This window comes from Rattus norvegicus, chromosome 2 (assembly GCF_021556685.1).
Source record: "Rattus norvegicus strain SHRSP/BbbUtx chromosome 2, alternate assembly SHRSP_T2T, whole genome shotgun sequence".
Classification (NCBI taxonomy): domain Eukaryota; kingdom Metazoa; phylum Chordata; class Mammalia; order Rodentia; family Muridae; genus Rattus; species Rattus norvegicus.
Window position 1 is genome coordinate 22,043,248 of NC_141535.1, and position 20,216 is coordinate 22,063,463.

At 36.4% G+C, this 20,216-nt stretch overlaps 1 protein-coding gene across 3 annotated transcripts in view; it reads left to right on the top strand.

Annotated features, from left to right (window-relative positions):
• Edil3 (EGF like and discoidin domains 3) overlaps window positions 1-20,216 on the top strand; it is a 536,979-nt gene that overhangs the window by 493,794 nt on the left and 22,969 nt on the right. For all 3 annotated transcript variants that reach the window (NM_001427434.1, XM_087634184.1, XM_087634186.1), the window contains 1 exon segment: window positions 7,877-8,032. In NM_001427434.1, coding sequence (NP_001414363.1) covers window positions 7,877-8,032 — 156 coding nt within the window.

Genomic DNA, 20,216 nt, shown 5'->3' on the forward strand with positions numbered 1-20,216 from the left:
ATATTTTTTATAAGAGTTGCCATGGTCATACTGTCTCTTCAGAGTAGTAGAAATCCTAACCAAGACAATGTCAATCAAATATAAAATAAAAGTACATGGTCATCTACAGGAAATGCAAATATTAGATATAATATCAATAACATATAAGTAGTCATTCAAATGTGAACCAGAAGATCTGTAAGAGGACATTAAAGAGGATAATCTATATACTGTTAGACTGTACATATAGAAAAATGACAATCAAATGTCATCCAATGTCATTTCAGGACATTAAATTTAATATTGCCTCTTTATTGGGGGTATCATCATAGACGTAAATGTTTCTACAAGAGAGATCTTGTGAACAGTAGAGGGAAATACACAGTCGATGAAAGCCTATAATTGTGGAGCAAATTGAAACAATGCATGCTGTGATTCAAATAGCAGGTTCTTTCTGTCTATAAAGAAAGATAAGAGCAATGAACAATGAAATATAAATGGAGCTTAGCATATATTCTGGCTGTGAATAAAAGAACTGCAGACACATGACTATCTAGAGGAACTGAGAAAATAATTTTCATAGAGCATGTATCTATAATAAAGAAAATAATATAATCACCACAACTTATTACTAAACTTTTTATTATTGTTATTATGATTATTATTACATTACTATTATATGCAAAACACTCAAGATACAAACATACAACATACAAAATTACAAAGCTGCATGTACACGGTAAGCTAAGCATATGAAAATATTTTGATGCAAGAATTTCTGCCCTAGTTCCTTAGTCATGGACTGTAATCTGCAATCTAAACAAATCTTTTCCTTCCTCAAGTTGTTTTGGGGTTTGGCATTTATCACAATAAAAAGCAAATTAGGATTTAATGTTTAAAAATATTTCATCCTTGGAAGGAGAGAAAGCCTGCGATCAGGATGTAAAATTAATCAATTCATGAATGAAATATAAATAAACAGATAGATGTTTAATAATTTAAAAATCATCTATAAAGTTGTACTTAAATGCCAAATATTAGAATTTTTCAGAAACACAAAAATAAACAAAAAGAAGGACTGATTGCACCTGGGAGACAAAGTCGTTTCTATTTTTTATCTCCTTCTTCATAAAGATTATTATTCAGCACACAATTACTTTTACCATGAAAAGATTATAAAAATTAAATGGTTAACACTAACATGCTCTTGATCCCCAAGCTACCTGTATTGTTAAGTTAAAATATTCAGTCAAACAATTTATATCATTCTCATGTCATCATTTTAGAAGGTAACCATTATAAGCTGGCAGCAAGTGGGAGCTGAAGTTCAAGTTGACATACATCTCTGTTTATTTTGTAATTGAATTTAGCCATTAAGGGGAAAATTTTCTCTAACTGAAGTCCAGGCCAGGTGAGAAGTGGGTATTTGGAATGTTGCCACAGAGCAGATAGCCTGCAAACAGGATAGTGCATGACGACCTGCACTCAGAAAGCTTCTCCTAGCAGCATGCAAATGATTTTATTGCTCAAATTTTATTGTTAAAGTGTAACATAGGAAAACCAACTGCTCTTTTTAAGTGGTTAGAATTACCTTTGTCACTAACCATTTCCCTGCATTGATTATAATAATGGATTCTAGAATTCATATATTATCCAGATACACAGCGTTTGTGGAATCCAAACCTTAGAATAGTAAGACCAAATCAGATACTGAAAGTGAACAGTAAGTCATAATATAATAACACACTAATTGCCCTGTGTTCCCACTGAAAGAACAGTCAGCATATGATAACAGCATTGTTCAAATGCTAGTGGGAGTTCCTGTCCGACTTCAACCTAACTAACATTGTATACAATTGTTTGATTCAATGTTTAGATACAATAACTATTCCTAAGGACAAGTGTGCAGCTCTATACTTGCCCAGCATGCATATAATCCTATGTCTACTGAAAACAAGTTTTCTCTAAATATTTTGTCTGCAGTATATGTAGATTATGTATGCATTCATAGATCCAACCAACAATGGGTTAATAACCTATGGAAAAAGTATATTTCTACTGAATATATAGAAGGCCTAAACATTTCAATGTAACAGGTTTATATTACATTGATATTATGTCCAAAAGAATATTTAAAGAGTAATGCAAAATATGTTATAAAAGTTGTGATAACAATTTTACTTATAAATAAGAACTTTGATTATATCAAAATTTTCTCAATAATTTAAGAAGAAATGATTCTTTGTATATATTCTGAACATGTGATCAAAATAGGCTTCGCTCACTTTTTCAGGCTGTAAATACATGTTTATCTGTTTTTAATTTTTGAGATTATAATATAATTACATTTTCTCCCTTTCTTTCCTCCCTTTTAGCCCTCCCTTGTACCCTTCCCTATATTCCTTCAAATCCATGGCTCTTTCTTTCACTTATGTTTACTATAGGCATATGTTTATATGCATGCAACTCTGGGCACCCATGCTCGCATTTCTATAGCCTTCTATCAAGGTTCCAACAGAATATTCAATTATTTTTTCACTTTTATCTGATCTTCTAATTAATGTCCTTCATACTACTCATTCTATTATATATGCGCTCATATGCATACCCATTTTACTTTCATAAAACCCTGGGCACTGGTTCACTTAACTTTTCTGATGAAGAGAATGAGTAAGATTTGAGAAAGAAAGGAAAGGAGCCATCACTTTCAGCTGAGGGGGTGAAACCAACTCTTAAAATCGAGTTTTGAAACATGGAAGAGTTGTTAGCTGGCTGCTTTTGCTTGTAGTCTATTTGTAACGAGTACAATACCAAAAATATTATGCCACATAGAAAGCATCAGTTTAAGTCAGATAGCATTTTCTGGATGGACACACAATGGCTTTCTTAGCAATAGTTTTGCTCCTGTTCATGGGACCTACTAAGGCATCAGCTCCAGCTGAAACTAACAAGACTTTTACTAAGAACTTATTACATGACAGGTTTGTGTCAGTCTGATTCAGACATAAGGTCAAATGTCAGACCATGAACCAGCCCAGTGTTCTCAATCATCTGTTCTATTCTAGTGAAACCTCAGGTGGTGAGTCTCCTGGAGCAGTATTTAGTCTAGAAAGTCTGTAGTTCCCCTTTAACTCAGATTTACAAGAGAACCCAGGACACTGGCCAGAATTCTCCCAGTGTCTTGCTCTGGATGAGTTCTGGAGTGCTCTATTTCAGCAAGCTCATTTTACATGTGAGTCAAAATTATTTCTGTGCTGAAAGAACCCTTCTTAGAGCTGGTATTCTAAATTTAATGCAGGGAATTTTAGGATAAAGTCCAGGTTGAAACAGATTGCTGCCTATGCTGCCTGTTTAAGTACAGAAGCTTGCTTAACTGACAGAAAAATGAAAAATATTTCTAGATGAAAAAAACCTTGAGAAAGGGAGCAGCTAGAGTGGGTGAAAAACTTATCTATTGGCAAGAGAAAGCCTTATAATTTAGGAGAAAACATCTCCACTCCCCAGGAAATCCAGATTACTGGAGGAATCACCACTAAAAAATATGCTGGAAGATTCCTCCTCACATCTGAGCTGAGGATTCACAGACATTTCGAGCTGAGGAGTGAAGGCTTAGTGGTTCATTTTACTCAGCCATTGAGTTCCGGAGTGTTTACAGCCTGTGATGGTACAAGGTGGCTCATATCCCGCACCTCCTATTTTTATCAGTTTTGAATGTCAACAGAATGAACCTCATGATTGACAGCAGGCTTTGACCAAGTATGTCTGAGCAATTAGATTTGGATGTATAACAGTTAAAGCTGAGTCAGCTGAAGAGCGGGGTGAAAATTCACAGAATTCTCCTACTGTGAATACAGCATTGTTTTTTGCTTCTCTTTACACACTATGTACTGAGTATAGTGATCCCTTCAAAACTATCCATTAGTCCCAGAAGGGAAAAAATAAAATAATTGACATTTTGAATGAAAGTGTGATATACTGATGACAGAAATCATGGGAAGCCTGGGGGGGGATAACATAGAATTTAAAGTTATTTTTAATTGAATATTTTTCTTTTTTAAATTTTTTATTAGATATATTTCTTTACTTACATTTCAAATGTTATTCCCCTTCCCAGTTTCCTGTCAATAAGCCCCCATTCCCTCCACTCCACCTCCCCCAAACAGGTATTCCCCCCATATATCCCCCTTACTGTCCCCCTTCCATATTCCCCTGCACTGGGAGTCCAACTTTGGCAGGACCAAGGGCTTCTCCTTCCACTGGAGCCCCAACAAGGCATATACAGTTGGAGCCCTGGGTCAGTCCATGTGTACTCTTTGGGTAATGGTTTAGTCCCTGGAAGCTCTGGTTGGTTAGCATTGCTGTTCTTATGGGATTGCAAGCTCCTTAAACTCTTTCAATCCTTCCTCTAATTCTCCCCAAGGGAGTTCTGCTCTCAGTTCAGTGGTTTGCTGCTAGCATTGATCTCTGTATTGGACATGGTCTGGATGTGTCTCTCAGGAAAGATCTATATCCGGCATGCATTTTTTAGCTTCATCAATCTTATCTAGTTTTGGTGGCTGTATATATATGGGCCACATGTGGGGCAGGCTCTGAGTCGCTGCTTTAAACTTTGCTTCCATATCCCCTCCTATGAATATTTTCCCCATTTTAAGAAGGAGTGAGAGCATCTGCATTTTGGTCATCCTTCTTCTTGAGCTTCCTGTGGTCTGCGGATTGCATCTTGGATTATTCCAGCTTTTTTGGCTAATAACCACTTATCAATGAGTGTATACCATGTGTGTTTTTCTGTGATTGAGTTACCTCACTCAGGGATGAAATTTTCAAATTCATTCCATTTGCCTATGAATTTCATGAAGTCATTGTTTTTGATAGCTGAGTAATATTCCATTGTGTAGATGTACCATATTTTTTAATCCATTCCTCTGTTGAAGGGCACCTGGGTTCTTTCCAGCTTCTGGCTATTATAAATAAGGCTGCGATGAACATAGTGGAGCACGTGTCTTTGTTTTATGTTGGGGCATCTTTTGGGTATATGCCCAAGAGAGGTATAGCTGGGTCCTCAGGTAGTGCAATGTCTAATTTTCTGAGGAACCCCCAGACTGATTTCCAGAATGGAAATGTTTTCCCTCTTAGCACTGCTTTCATTGTGTACCATAAATTTGGGTATGTTGTGCCTTCATTTTCATTAAATTCTAAAATGTCTTTAATTTCTTTCTTTATTTCTTCCTTGACCAAGTTATCATTGAGTATAGTGTTGTTCAATTTCCCTGTGTATGTGGACTTTCTGTTGTTTTTGTCGTTAATGAAGACTATCTTTAATCTGTGGTGATCTCATAGGATGCATGGGATTATTTCAATCTTCTTGTATCTGTTGAGGCCTGTTTTGTGACCAAATATATGGTCAGTTTAGAAGAAGGTACCATGAGGTGCTGAGAAGAAGGTATATTCTTTTAGATTGAAATGTTCTATAGATATCTGTTAAATCCATTTGGTTCATATCTTCTGCTAGTTTCTCTATGTTTCTGTTTAAATTCTGTTTCCATGATTTGTTTACCTGTATTGTCCTGTATTTCTTTAAGGGAGCTATTTATGTCCTTATTAAAGTCCTCTATCATCATCATGAGATGTGATTTTATATCCAAATCTTGCTTTTTCTGTGTGTTGGGATATTCAGTATTTACTTTGGTGGGAGAACTGAGCTCTGATGATGTCAAGTAGTCTTAGTTTCTATTGCTTAGGTTCCTGTGCTTACCTCTCACCATCTGGTTGTCTATGATGTTATCTGGTCTTGCTGTCTCTGACAGTGGTTTGACCCTCCTGTAAGCCTTTGTGTCAGCAGTCCTGGATGCCGGCTTTCTTCCAGCGGGCTCTCTATACAGAGAGCTGGTGGGACCTGGTCAGCTCCAAGTGCAGGCAGAAATTGGAAGGGTACTGTCCCAAACAGCTCCTGGGTTTCTGTGTCCTGATGGCTCCAGGTGGGTCCCTTGGAACAGAAGTGTTGGTATTACCTCTGCTCTCAGATGTGTCAGTTCTCCTGGTGACTGACTTTCTGCTCTGTGCACAGGCAGAGACTGTAAGGATCCTCTCACTGACTACTCCTAGATTCCTGTGTCCAGGAACCAAGGGCTCTATGTGGTTCCTCTTGAACCAGGAATGTGAGCAGAAGTGGTGGTTTCCCCTGAGCTCTCTCCCTCATGGGGTTTGAGTACCAAGAGTTGTGGAACCACTGAGGTCCAGGCTGAATCTCCAGTTCGTTGTTCCCTGTTTGCCTTTGAAATATGAAGTGGTTTATTGACTTCTCTATGTATCTATTTCTTCATGTGTAAAGAAATAATATAGTATGTGTCCAGTCAAAGGACCAAATGTGGGGTGCCTTGGGAAAGTCCTATATGATATGAGCAGCATCCAAACCCAGGATAGCGTGTTTGCCCTTCAACATTCTTTTTTCACTCATGGAGTATTTTCAATGACATGTCACATTGGTAATATTTCATTCTGAAATATTTTCATGAACTTTCACAAACTGGTAGAAGAATTCCTTTCTCTTAATCCATCATTTATATTTAGCTTACTATTTTTAATGGATCTCTTAAATGAGAATAATTCCATATAAATTTAAATACACTTACGTACATATACATTTGTATAGATGCTCTGTGTCTCTCTGTGTGTGTGTATTTGTATGTAATCTTAAAGTGTAATACTTAGAAATATTTCACATGTTTTGATGTTTTTTCACCAAATATGGTCTTCAATACTCCACCTATCTGTTTTCAATGACCACCTATATCTGACCTATGGCCATCTATTTGGGGTTACAGTCTCATAGGACAGAAGACTTGAAATAGGAACAAAAGGACACAGTGTTTTAAAGTACTGAGGTCACTCATGGGATCATGGTGGTTAGAGATAAGATCAAGGATGGAGCATGGGACTTAGTCACAGGAAATAGCTGGAATACAGTGCTTTGCCCAGGAAAGAAGAAAATCTATAGATCAAGGAGCACAAATAAAAGCAAAGGTGACTTCAAAAGTTGGCAGCCAAGAAAAGGAAGTTTCTAAATTTAGTTTTTCTTAGTGTTGCCAGATGTAAAAAAAAAAAAAGGTTAAGAATGAGTGTAAAAATAAGCAGAGAAGCTTCTGGGAAATTTTTTGTGTCACATTGTTTAATGAAAAGCAGCCCTGGACCCTGGATTTCATTTATATTTTGATAATTTTAATACGTAATAATTTAGTTTTTCATTCATTTCATTTATGGGTTTCATTCGTCATGTACATTTACAGGTTTCATTTACTTTCTTTGTGAGAAGACAAAATCACAACTCAGAGCCTACAGTTAGACTTTCATATTTTCGATCCTTATTTTTCCCGTTTTTCCATTACCTTTATGTACATCCTTCAGTTCAGCGCTTAATTTCATCCTAAAATTATTTGGCATTATAATCTCCTGAAAGGAGTTTTTTTAGAGTACAATGATTACTATTAATAAATTACATATTCCTGAATTGAGCAAAATTCACAAAAGTCAGTGAGAATCTTATTTAATATTAATTTTCAAATACCCAATGCAATGTACATTACATGGTGAGCACAAATGTTCAAACAGTGTCGGATGGTTGCAATATAGGTAAAATAGTTAAATATAAGAACTAGTGAGCTAAACTAACCATCACTTTATTTGTATTGCTTGTCCAAGACATCTTGGACTAGACACCCGATTGCAAAGTCTAAATATAAGCCACTAATGAATGCAGTCATCTATTTCAAAGTACAAATAGCCAAGAAATTTTTTTTCACTTAGCATATATGGCTTTTAACCTCTTGAGTTCAAGAGATTTTACAGATTCATAATGGGTTAAGTCATGGCATTTAAGGATTGTTTTCTCTTCTCTTTTTAGGTTGATCTTCTTGTCCCTACCAAAGTGACAGGCATCATTACACAAGGCGCTAAGGATTTTGGTCATGTGCAATTTGTTGGTTCATACAAACTAGCCTACAGCAATGATGGGGAACATTGGACGGTGTACCAAGATGCAAAGCAGAGAAAAGATAAGGTAATGGATTCATGTGCCTTATAGAGAGAAGAGTTGTACTATATTTAATTTTAAAGGAAAAATGTGTAATGTATTCCAATCATATTTTCTATATTTCCCAATTCTCCCCAGATGTTCCCCACCTCTCCACCCACTCAGCTCAATGGGTCTTCTTTCCCTCTTTAGAGAAGAAAAACATGCAAAAGGTACAAAATATACAAAAACATCTAACAAAAAGACAAAAAAGAACAGAAAGAAAGACAGAGAGAAACAAAAGAAACACACATACAAATCCATTAAATGTATGAAACTAGAAATAATAATATATTATCAAAGGAGCAATAAGAAAAAATCCCGAAGCAGTTTTGAATATATTCTAAAAATAATGACAAGGTATACAATAAACTGTTATATAAAAATATGTGATCCTGAACATATAAAAACAAGTAGTTCTATTAGTGAATATCTCCTATAAAATGCACTAAAATAAGGACATGTAACATTTACTTTATATCTTATAAACTTTTAAATTATAAATTTATAAAATTTTATCATAACATGCATAAGATATCTGTTAAGACCAATCCTATGAATAAATTGGTGGTATTAGAAGAAACATTTGGTTGAGAAAAATATTTCCATGGGTAATTGCTCTAAAATAATTAAGAACAAATAGGAACTTTAGAGACAGACAAATTTCGAATAGTCTGTTAGTCCATCCAAACACAGCAGATTCTTCTCTGCTAAATTTGTCTGAATACATTATAATTTGAAAATTACATTTTAAAATAAATTATATGTTTTATGACTACATATACCATGTGCCTCCTTAAGAATGGAATTCCTATTTATTAATTTGTAGTCCTCTCGAACTCTTTGTTTGTTAACTGGTTTCCATTTCTCCAGAACTCCAGAATAGAGAAGGCTTGGAAGCTGGTTTATGATTCTGGCCATGTATTGTAATACAGCCAGAGTGGCCCCAAGTCATGGGGCTGAGTTACTGTTCAGTGTCATTTATACAAAGAGCTTGACATTTCCGAAGACATCGATAAAAATGCTGAGCTCAAAGGTTGGCGTAAACTTTAAGAAATTCACACGTTTCCTGTGTTTATGAGTTAATATCTTTTTATGTTAGATAACACTTTTGTATTCTTGTTATTGGAGTATTGTGAACTGACACAACGTTGAGAATATCTTTCTTACTTAAGTGGTGAAGGCAAAGAATTTATAAACCTACCCACTTACCTTTAAGCCAGGAAAGCTATTTCAGACACTCGTTTAAATTCAATTCAAAGGGGCTCATTTAAAGGAAATAGTTGTAGGTTCTAATTTGAATAGCCCATATCTGTTTGTATTTTCATATCTGCAAATGTTCCATTTAATAATTCAGAACACACATGTTTTACATTTTAGAATATCATAACCTGGTATGCTCTTATGACATCACATTAAGTCATTTGCAAGCTTTATAGAGCAACATATCAGGTTCTATATTTTTTAATGGAATGAAAGTTCATGCAATATATGTGAACAGGTTTGCTTTTCCAGGGTACCTCACAGACCCTCCTCATCTCCCCATCCACCCAACTCACATTTTAGTTGACAGCAATTGCTGTTTCATTTGACCGTGTGAACTAATTGGTATTTGTATATCAGTAGCATCTTGGAGCAAATACTTATTGAACATTTTGTTAGAATTGTTGTCATATTTATTTTATGAGCTGTAAACAAAATTTCACAAGAAGTGGTTACAAACATTGATCTAAACCTCCCTAAGGATGTACAGACACTTTGAATGTGTAGTATTGTGTGCAGCATAGAATAGAGGTTTAAAAGTTCATAATTCATTCTTTAAACTTTATATGGTACTTAAATTAGGTTCAAGACAGTGAAGTCTTCTAAACTATTTCTACTAGGTGCTAAAATCAATAATACTGAAATCCTTATACTCATCAAGATATGGTGGTACATGCATATCATCTCAGACCTCAGGAAACTGAGGCAAAAATCTGGTACAAGTTCAAGGCTAGACTGGGCTGCATATGAAACTTATTTTCTTTTATTGACTATTTTCTTTATTTTTTTTTACTTTTTATTTCATTTTCTTTTTTTTTTATTAACTTCAGTATTTCTTATATACATTTCGAGTGTTATTCCCTTTCCCGGTTTCCGGGCAAAAATCCCCCTCCCCCCTCCCCTTCCCTATGGGTGTTCCCCTCCCAACCCTCCCCCCATTGCCGCCCTCCCCGCAACAGACTAGTTCACTGGGGGTTCAGTCTTAGCAGGACCCAGGGCTTCCCCTTCCACTGGTGCTCTTACTAGAATATTCATTGCTATCTATGAGGTCAGAGTCCAGGGTCAGTCCATGTATAGTCTTTAGGTATTGGCTTAGTCCCTGGAAGCTCTGGTTGCTTGGCATTGTTGTACATATGGGGTCTCGAGCCCCTTCAAGCTCTTCCAGTTCTTTCTCTGATTCCTTCAATGGGGGTCCTGTTCTCAGTTCAGTGGTTTGCTGCTGGCATTCGCCTCTGTATTTGCTGTATTCTGGATGTGTCTCTCAGGAGCGATCTACATCCGGCTCCTGTCGGTCTGCACTTCTTTGCTTTGTCCATCTTGTCTAATTGGGTGGCTGTATATGTATGGGCCACATGTGGGGCAGGCTCTGAATGGGTGTTCCTTCAGTCTCTGTTTTAATCTTTGCCTCTCTCTTCCCTGCCAAGGGTATTCTTGTTCCCCTTTTAAAGAAGGAGTGAAGCATTCACATTTTGATCATCTGCCTTGAGTTTCATTTGTTCTAGGCATCTAGGGTAATTCAAGCATTTGGGCTAATAGCCACTTATCAATGAGTGCATACCATATATGTCTTTCTGTGATTGGGTTAGCTCACTCAGGATGATATTTTCCAGTTCCAACCATTTGCCTACGAATTTCATAAAGTCGTTGTTTTTGATAGCTGAGTAATATTCCATTGTGTAGATGTACCACATTTTCTGTATCCATTCCTCTGTTCAAGGGCATCTGGGTTCTTTCCAGCTTCTGGCAATTATAAAGAAGGCTGCGATGAACATAGTGGAGCACGTGTCTCTTTATATGTTGGGGCATCTTTTGGGTATATGCCCAAGAGAGGTATAGCTGGATCCTCAGGCAGTTCCATGTCCAATTTTCTGAGGAACCTCCAGACTGATTTCCAGAATGGTTGTACTAGTCTGCAATCGCACCAACAATGGAGGAGTGTTCCTCTTTCTCCACATCCTCGCCAGCGTTTGCTGTCACCTGAGTTTTTGATCTTAGCCATTCTGACTGGCATGAGGTGGAATCTCAGGGTTGTTTTGATTTGCATTTCCCTTATGACTAAGGATGTTGAACATTTCTTTAGGTTCTTCCGTGACCATTCGATGTTCCTCAGTTGAGAATATTTTGTTTAGCTCTGTACCCCAATTTTAATAGGGTTATTTAATTTTCTGGAGTCTAACTTCTTGTATTCCTTGTATATATTGAATATTAGCCTTCTATCGGATGTAGGATTACTAAAAATCTTTTCCCAATCTGTTGGTTGCTGTTTTATCCTATTAACAGTGTCCATTGACTTACAGACGCTTTGCAATTTTATTAAGTCCCAGTTGTCTATTTTTGATCTTAGAGCATAAGGCATTGGTATTCTGTTCAGGAAATTTTCTCCTGTGCCCATGTATTTGAGGCTCCTCCCCACTTTCTCTTCTATTAGTTTCAGTGTATCTGGTTTTATTTGGTGGTTTTTACATGGTGGCTGAGAAAGAAATTAGGGAAATGACACCCTTCACAGCAGTCACAAATAACATAAAATACCTTGTTGTGATTCTAATCCAGCAAGTATGATAACTTCAAATCTCTGAATAAAAGAATTGAAGAAGTTCTCAAAAGAGGGCAAGCTCTCCCATGCTCATGGATTGGCAGGATTAATATAGTAAAAGTGGCCCTCTTGCCAAAAACAATCTAAAGATTCAATGCAATCCCCGTCAAAATTCAAACTCAATTCTTCATAGAATTAGAAAGAACAATTTGCAGATTCATTTGGGAAAGCAAAACACACAGGATAGCAGAAATTATTCTCAACAATAAAATAACTTCTGGGGGAATCACCATCCCTAACCTCAAGCTGTATTAGAGAGCAATAGTGATAAACAAACAAACAAAACAAAACTGTATGGTATTGGTACTGAGACAGGCAGGTAGATCAACAGAATAGAGTTGAAGACTTCAAAATGAACCCACGTATCTATGGCCACTTGATCTTTGATAAAGGAGCTAAAACCATCCAGTGGTAAAAAGAGAGCATTTTCAAAAAATGATGCTATTTCAACTGGCAGTCAGGATGTAGAAGAATACAAATTAATCCATACTTATTGTCTTGTACAAAGTTCAAGTCCAAGTGGATCAAGGACCTCCACATGAAACTGTTTTGAAAACACAAATCCTAAAACAAAAGAAAAACAACCATTCATTTGTTGAAATACTTATCTGTATTTACATTTAAAATGTAAATTAATGCTTATATTTGAATATTTTAAATTATTTAACTGATAGACTAGGCATTTGCTAATGAGCACACTTGATCTTATTATCTCGGTCTGAAACATATGCAAATAATTTCAGTGAAGTAGCTGGCTAATGTTATTCAAGGTTTCCCGTATCCTCCTGATGTTTCATTTGCTGCCTATCTGTTACTGAGAGGAATGTGACTTCTCTCATTATGATTATGGGTTTGCCTATTTCTCTTTGCCATGACATCATTTTCTTCATATATTTGCACAAACAAGGTCTTGTTGTCATTTAGAAAGTAAGAAATGTTTATGCCGTGTAATAGCTTTACTCTGAAATCTGTTTAATCAGGCATTGATAGAGATGCTTGAGCATTGGAAAACATTACCTCCATGTAAGGCATGTACATTTATTTAGCTACAATTCATTTAACACAAACTCTACAGTGTGTAGTGTGGTTTTATGTTCAATCTAACTGTAGCTTGAAAACAAATCAAAGAGAAATAGGTTTCAAGCCACCCCATTTGATAAGAGTATTGATATAACTACCATTAAACTAATCACTTAAGTATTTCCCTATTTATTACATCTTTTATTTTTGTCTTCATTTGAGTAAGTTTGAAATTTTAGTGATTCTGTTTGATCTAATTCATTGGTTAAAATATTTTATTATTGTATACAATGTATTTGGATTTATGACATATACATCACCTATTGGAACCTAATTTAAAATTAATGTAAAGCCTCATACCCTTAACTCTCTAAACAAAATGAAAGCGATTTTAGGTATAAAAACACTTAAGGACCATTATTATTATTGCTATCAACAGTGTTCATGTTATTGTCTTGATTGCTGTGAAGAGACACCATGACCATGACTTCTCTCATGAAAAAAATGTCTTTGGGACTGGGCTTACAGTTGAGAGGTTTAGTTCATCATTGTTATGACAGGAAGAATGGTGTCATGAAATAGACATGGTATAGGAGAAATAGCTGGGAGTTCTACATCTGGATCAGCAGGCAGCAGTAAGGAAAAGTGACACGGGGCCTGCCTTGAGCTTCCACAAATTTAAAGTCCATGAACATGATCTAACATGTGTCAGGCAGTGATGACACATGTAAGTAGAGAATCTGGAAGAAGTAGAGAAATATGATCAAAATATATTGCTTAAAAATAGTTTAAATAAAATTAAGTGATTTAAACATTTTAAACCCTTCATTACTAGTTTTAGAATTAAATCTGATAGATTGTTTAAAATATTACAAGTCTTAATGGACAGTTAAGAAGCTTAATAGTCATTTATTATTTATTACATACTAGTACTTTAACCAGGGCCAAAACATGACATGTAATAAAATAGCAACTAATATTATCTACGTACATATGGATTTTATATTATATATATACATATATATATATATGTATATATGACAGTAAAACTAAAGGGCATTGTAATCCTTACATGGAAGAGTATCTAACAAAACAAATACAAGGTATGTTGTCCACATTGTTTAAATACATACGATGTAATAAACATACATCAAGCAAATTGTGTGCTTTTGACAAACACAAAAACAATATCTGTGTTTTATAATTATTGTTGTAGATACTGTGTCTCTATTTATACAACAATAGATACCAGGTCAACAATGTGCTCTTCCAGTGCCCAACATCACACCAATGATTTTTTTCTTGAGTTTGAGTAAGACATTTCCTAGTGATTCTTTATATTCTTTACATATTATTTTGTATGTTATGTTTTGTAAGGACTCATCGATATTAACAAATAAGAACCAAAGCATATATTTTTGCCAGAGTAAATAGACAGATTATATATTTTAGAAGAAACACTCACTGTAGGATATTCATAGATGCATATTTTGAATGAAAATATATACAGACACTCCTAATTCCTTTTGGTTCCTTTGACCTCCTTGATGATTTCTTCCACAAATTTGGAGAAGCCGATTTGAAAGTTCATTGTGGATACTGACACAGTGTGGCAAATGGGGGAACATAGTCCAGCTTTATCTAGATTCTTGGTTTCTTGTCCAAAGAATCAAAAAGAGGGGCTCACATAGTTTTGCAACAAGCTCGATAGCTTTAGGGACCCAGAGTGTTGTTCCTGAATTCTAGAGGTGGCAGCATTTCTTACTAAGTAGGGAGTAGTTAGAGTAATTCTCTGTGGAGAACAACAGATTAGATCACAGTATCATGTTTCTACTGCTCAGGTCCCCTCATGATATATCTCATCTTAATTCTATACATGTTCAATTATACAAAGTCATAAAATGGTAAATTATGGAACATTCATGAAATGTTGTTATGGGACAGTTTTGCCTTATTGAGTGTGCACCCAGAATTAGTTCAGGGCAGCCTGGTCCTTCTATTATTCATATTCCATTGGAGTCCACTTCATAGAAACTTTCTAAATCTCATTGTTAACAGAGGTGAGCGAACTTATCCAATTTTTCCATATGGAAGTATGCAGGTAAGGGATTGAGGAGTTCTGAGGTGACTCAGTACATTATTGGGAGAGCAATATAACATTAAGCAGAGTACTAGTCTATGACATATGCAGGTGAAGGAGCCAGGTTTAATGGGGACCCAAGCTAAACTAGCTCCTTTGCTGGCCTTCAACAAGATTATGCCAGAAAGACAATCATCAGGTGGTAATAACTCTGTTTTTCCATAAGTGGTAAAAATGAAATTCTAAAAATATATAAATGCTTTGTCTGTTTTTCTAAGTGATCTTCAGATAACTTATGAAAAACTGTATGTGTATATAGCAGTATCTGAATGTACATATGACTGCACTCACCTACCTATGCATACACAAATACGAAAACTCAATACATGGCAAAGGGACTGCCCATTCTCATCATGATGGTGTCAGTTTCCACCCACAATTCTGTGTGCTAACAGTATTGTGTATTCAGTGTTGTGTAACCAAGCCTGTGATGGCACACTCACACACTCAACACATTCTTGAAGCCCTTTTTCCAGTACACAATATTTCCTAACACTTTTCGCTTTCTTCACAACATGAATTCAGCTGGGTTTTTTTTTTTTTTAATTTGAAAGTCAAATGTTCCTTGCTCTTATGAAGGTGATATTTGTTTCACCCTGCTGGAGTGTGGTTTTACTATGTTTAGCAGGAAAACTACAAAACTTGACAGGCACTTTCAGTATTTAATTTTGGAGGATAGAACCAAACCAAAGCAATAATAAATTTTAGGAAGAGTTCATATATGGAAATATTAAAAGTTAAAAAATAAGTTTCCTTATTCAGTAGACCAGTCATAATTTCATAATTTGGGGATTTAAATTTATACAACAAGAGCTTTGAGGAAGAAAAAGCTGTTGTTTATTATTTCTTCTTCATCCTTGAAATCATCAAGTATTTTAAAACCACGAAAAGAATGAAAAATTTCTCAGAAACTTTCAGAAAAGAAAAACTTCCTAAAACCTGTTTTTAGAAGATGCATGGATCCTTAAGGAAGAAAGATACACAGTGTTCGAGAAGCAAATTGGACAAAGCATCCCTGATCACTCATGTTGGTTAACTTTCGTATTCAGTAGTTCAGATATGAAGATACCTGATCCTCAGACACATTGGAATGTCTATTGTAAATACAGCCCATTTGCTGAGTCATACCTTTAAGTCTAGTTCCAAGAAAGTAAGGCGGGAGGACCATGAATCTACAGTCAGCTTAGAAACAGTGCCATTTCTAGGTAGGCATGAAATATAGAATAAAGTATTAAAATGTGTGTATTGGGTGAGTGAGGGATTAAGGCAGAACAAGAAAAAAGAAACAAAGAAAGAAACAAGGAAACAAAAAGATAGAAGCAAAGAGACTTCTGACCCCTTCCTCAGAGAAGTTATATATCTGGAAGTCATACATAGTTAATATAAGAGCATAGTTAATATAAGTAAAAAAAATGTTGGAATGATCAATCTAATCACCTCTGAATGAAAAATTAAAAATTTGAATTAAAATAGTTTTTTGCTACTCAGAAGGAAATACATTGTCATCCTTAGAACTTTGGCCTCCAACTAGTTGGTAAATGTCAATATGTTTTTGTGTGTGTGTCTCTGAAGAATTTTTTAATAAGCTCACAAATATCCTTATAAAGAGCTTCACTGAAGCACTTAACAGTAAACCTAATTTAGACTAAAATAACAAAACTAAAAACTTAGGAACAAAAGTTCAGAAGCTGGGCAGAAGAATTTTAATCTATCAACCTGACTACTCTAATCAAATCCAAAGACCTTCTAGGTCTATGTGATCTACATGGAATACAGACACAGCCTTAATAAAGACCTTTGAGATACAGTTACTTGGTGGAAGAAAAAGACCATGTTTAAATGTGACATCTAATTGAGAATAAGACAAAGTGAGGCACCTGAGAAAGATCTGACAGAATGAGTCAGAGATAGGATATGCCCAAGTCTCAGTAAACAGCACAGGAGGCAGAAGGTGTTTAAGAGCAGCACAGGGTTGAGGGTCATGGAGGTGAGTAGAGCGCAGTGGAACTGAGTTCATTCATGAGTTCTTGAGTTCAGTGCAGGTCAGCAGAGGCAGTTGAAGCCAGAATATAAGGAAGAGCCAGATGATTAGAAAACAATGTTGTTGGGTTCCAGGAATTGCCTCACAAACCACACAAACAGTAATCTCATTCACAGAGAGTTTATTGAGTGTATGCCCCAGGACTCATCAACTAGGGCTGTACTCCAGATTCAGGAACTGAACCTTGAACTCAAGTTAAGATCCTACAGGGATTTTATGTCCCAGATCCACAAATATCTGTGCCAAATTATTTCACCAATCAGGATTCGGGGATAAGGGATTTCCTTAGGAACACGTCTTTGTTGTACATTTACCCTGTTCCCATTGGTTGGGGTTTTCAGCTGTGGAGGGGACTTGCCTTGTCTAATACTCATGTCCTAACCTGTTTACAAGGATGGGATTTGTCTAGCGTTCATGCCTTAATTTGCCAAACAGGATGTCAGTTACCCATATACATGTTTCTTCCTGCTAAGTAGGATGTTAGTTCCCAGAGAGGTCTTGGGACCATAAGCTTTTACCGCATTACTACTTAAAATGGAAGTCTGATTCCAAAGAGTTTCTTATATTAATGCAGGTGTCTCTCTTTTATTGGAGTCTATCCAAGAGGCAGCTTAGACCCTAAAAGCTATGGCATAGGGTGGTTGGTTTGGATCCAAGCTTGTTGTGTGGGTAACTATACAAAACATTTCTATTGAGTTTTATCATAATTTGTTTCCAAGGGCACAGAAAACAACAGAATAACATGTAATCAATCTTAGTATTAGAAAATTTCTTAGTAGCAGCAGAAACATTTGAAAAAGTTTCTTTGTAATGGCAGGCTAACCAGATAACTGTTACCTAGGCCTTAACATTCCATCTAGGCCTTAATAGTTTATCTAGATCTTGACAATTGCCGGAGTTAGTTTGAGGTCACGCAGAGCAACTCAGTAAAAAGCTGAAAGAAATGAGATTGAATCAGTCAGCATGGAGAGGAGTTTAAGCCAAAATAGCTGAGTTGAAGCAGCCAGCCAGAGTTCAGAAAGAACTAAAAGGGGGAGCTTATTCAGGAATAAGCCTCCAAGAAGACAATTACCTCTGGTAAATAAAAATTACTTTTACAAAGCTCCTTGAAGGAGTGACATTTGTATTTCATTCAATCATTTGCCAGAAGACTGTATCTGAGCACGTTATAGTGGAGCAAAGATCAGCATTTTTTTTACTTATTCAATTTACATTCTACTCATTCACTGCCCCTTCCCAGAAACCTCTCCCACAGTCCTTCACTCATCCTACCCCCATGTCTCCTCTGAGCAGCTGAGGTCCCACCTGAGTATCTCTCCCACCCTGGCACTTTAACTCTCTGCTAGGCTAGGCACTTCCTCTCACTTCCTTTCACTGAGGCCAAACAAGGCAACCCAGCCTGAACAACATAGCACACATACAGGCAGCAGATTTTAGGAGAGCCCCCATTCCAATTGTCGGGACCCATATGAAGACCAAGTTGCACATCTCCTACATATGAGCAAGAAGCCTAGGTCCACCCTATGTATGTCCTTTGGTTGGTGGTTCAGTCTGTGAGAGTTCTAAGGGTCCAGGTTAGTTGACTCTGTTCTTCTTTCTTGGGGTTCTTCCTCTTCTGCACCTGCAAATCTTCCTCCTATTCTTCTATAAGCATCTCCATGTGCCATCTACTGTTTGCCTGTGAGTGTCTGTAACTGACAGAGTCAGCTTCAGGGTAATGCCTCTCAGGGGATAATACACTCCTATCTCCAAACATAACAGATTGTCATTAATAGTGTTAGAGATCAGTGCTTGCCTATGGGATGGGCTTCAAGTTGGGCAGCTTATAGGTTGGGTATTTCCTCAGTCTCTGCTCTATCCCTGGTTCCTGGAATGCAAATTTTTAATATAAAAAGTCCTTAGGATGGGAGAGGAAAGGACTTGTAGCATAAACATAAGAAATTCAGATCCTGAGAAACCATGTAAAATACTAGTTCTGGTAACATGCGTCTAGAATCATGGCTGGAGAGGAGAAACAGGAGGATTTTTCATGTTTCCTTGGCTAATTAGTTAAGGCAAATTGGTGAGTTCTAATTTAGATGAGAGACTGTCTCAATAAATAATAATGATAATAATAATGTAAGAGCAATAGAGAAAGATATTCAACATTAGTTTCTGACTTTTACATGTGCACATTTACACACAAGCATATGTAAACACATATGCATATACCATGTGTGCACTTGTACAAAGATACACAGGTACACATGAGCACTTAGAAAACAGTTTTTAAGAATGAAATTTATCATAATCAGGATGGAAAAATGGACCAGGGCACACTATGGAGTGGATTATTCTATAAGAGGAGCAGCCTGTCTACTGATCACTTGACCATTACAGCTATTAATGCCCATATCTCAAAGCCGGCTTCTGACACCATTTCAAATATGGTTGAGTGGAAAGGAAAAGAAATTTCTTTCTGAAAGCAATTTCTGAGAAGAGATGACCACACACAAAGTCTTGGGTTTCAATGATAAATGACCACCTAATGGAAAGCCACCCTCTGTCACCTTTTACTTTACTTGTTTGGATGTTTGCTGAATGACTTAATTGAAACTAGAGTTAAGGAGATAGTGATAGAGTTTAAGCTTTGTTTAAAAGTAAGGACATTGCTATTTAAATACACACCATCTGGAACCAACTGTTCAGAAACAAACCTGCTTTATTCTTTGCAATAATTCAATGTTAGGGCTTGCCTTAGCATCACTGTCTATTGCTGTGATAAAACACCACAACCAAAAGACCGCTTGGGGATAAAAGGATTTATTTTGCTTGCATTTCCACACCACTGTCCATTTTTGAAGGCAGGAATGGCAGGAACTCAGGGAAGAAACTTGGAAGACAAACTTGATGCAGAACTCATAGCAGGGTGTTGCCTGCTGCTTTGATCCTCAAGCCTTTTTCAACCTGCTTTCTTATAAAATCCAGGATGACTTCCTAGGGATAGTACCACCCACAGTGAACTTGGCCCACCCCATCAATCATCATTCAAGAAAATGCAACATGGGCTTGCCCACAGGCTTCTGTAATGGGGAAATTTACTCAGTTGAGGTTCTATTTTCTAAAATGATCCTAG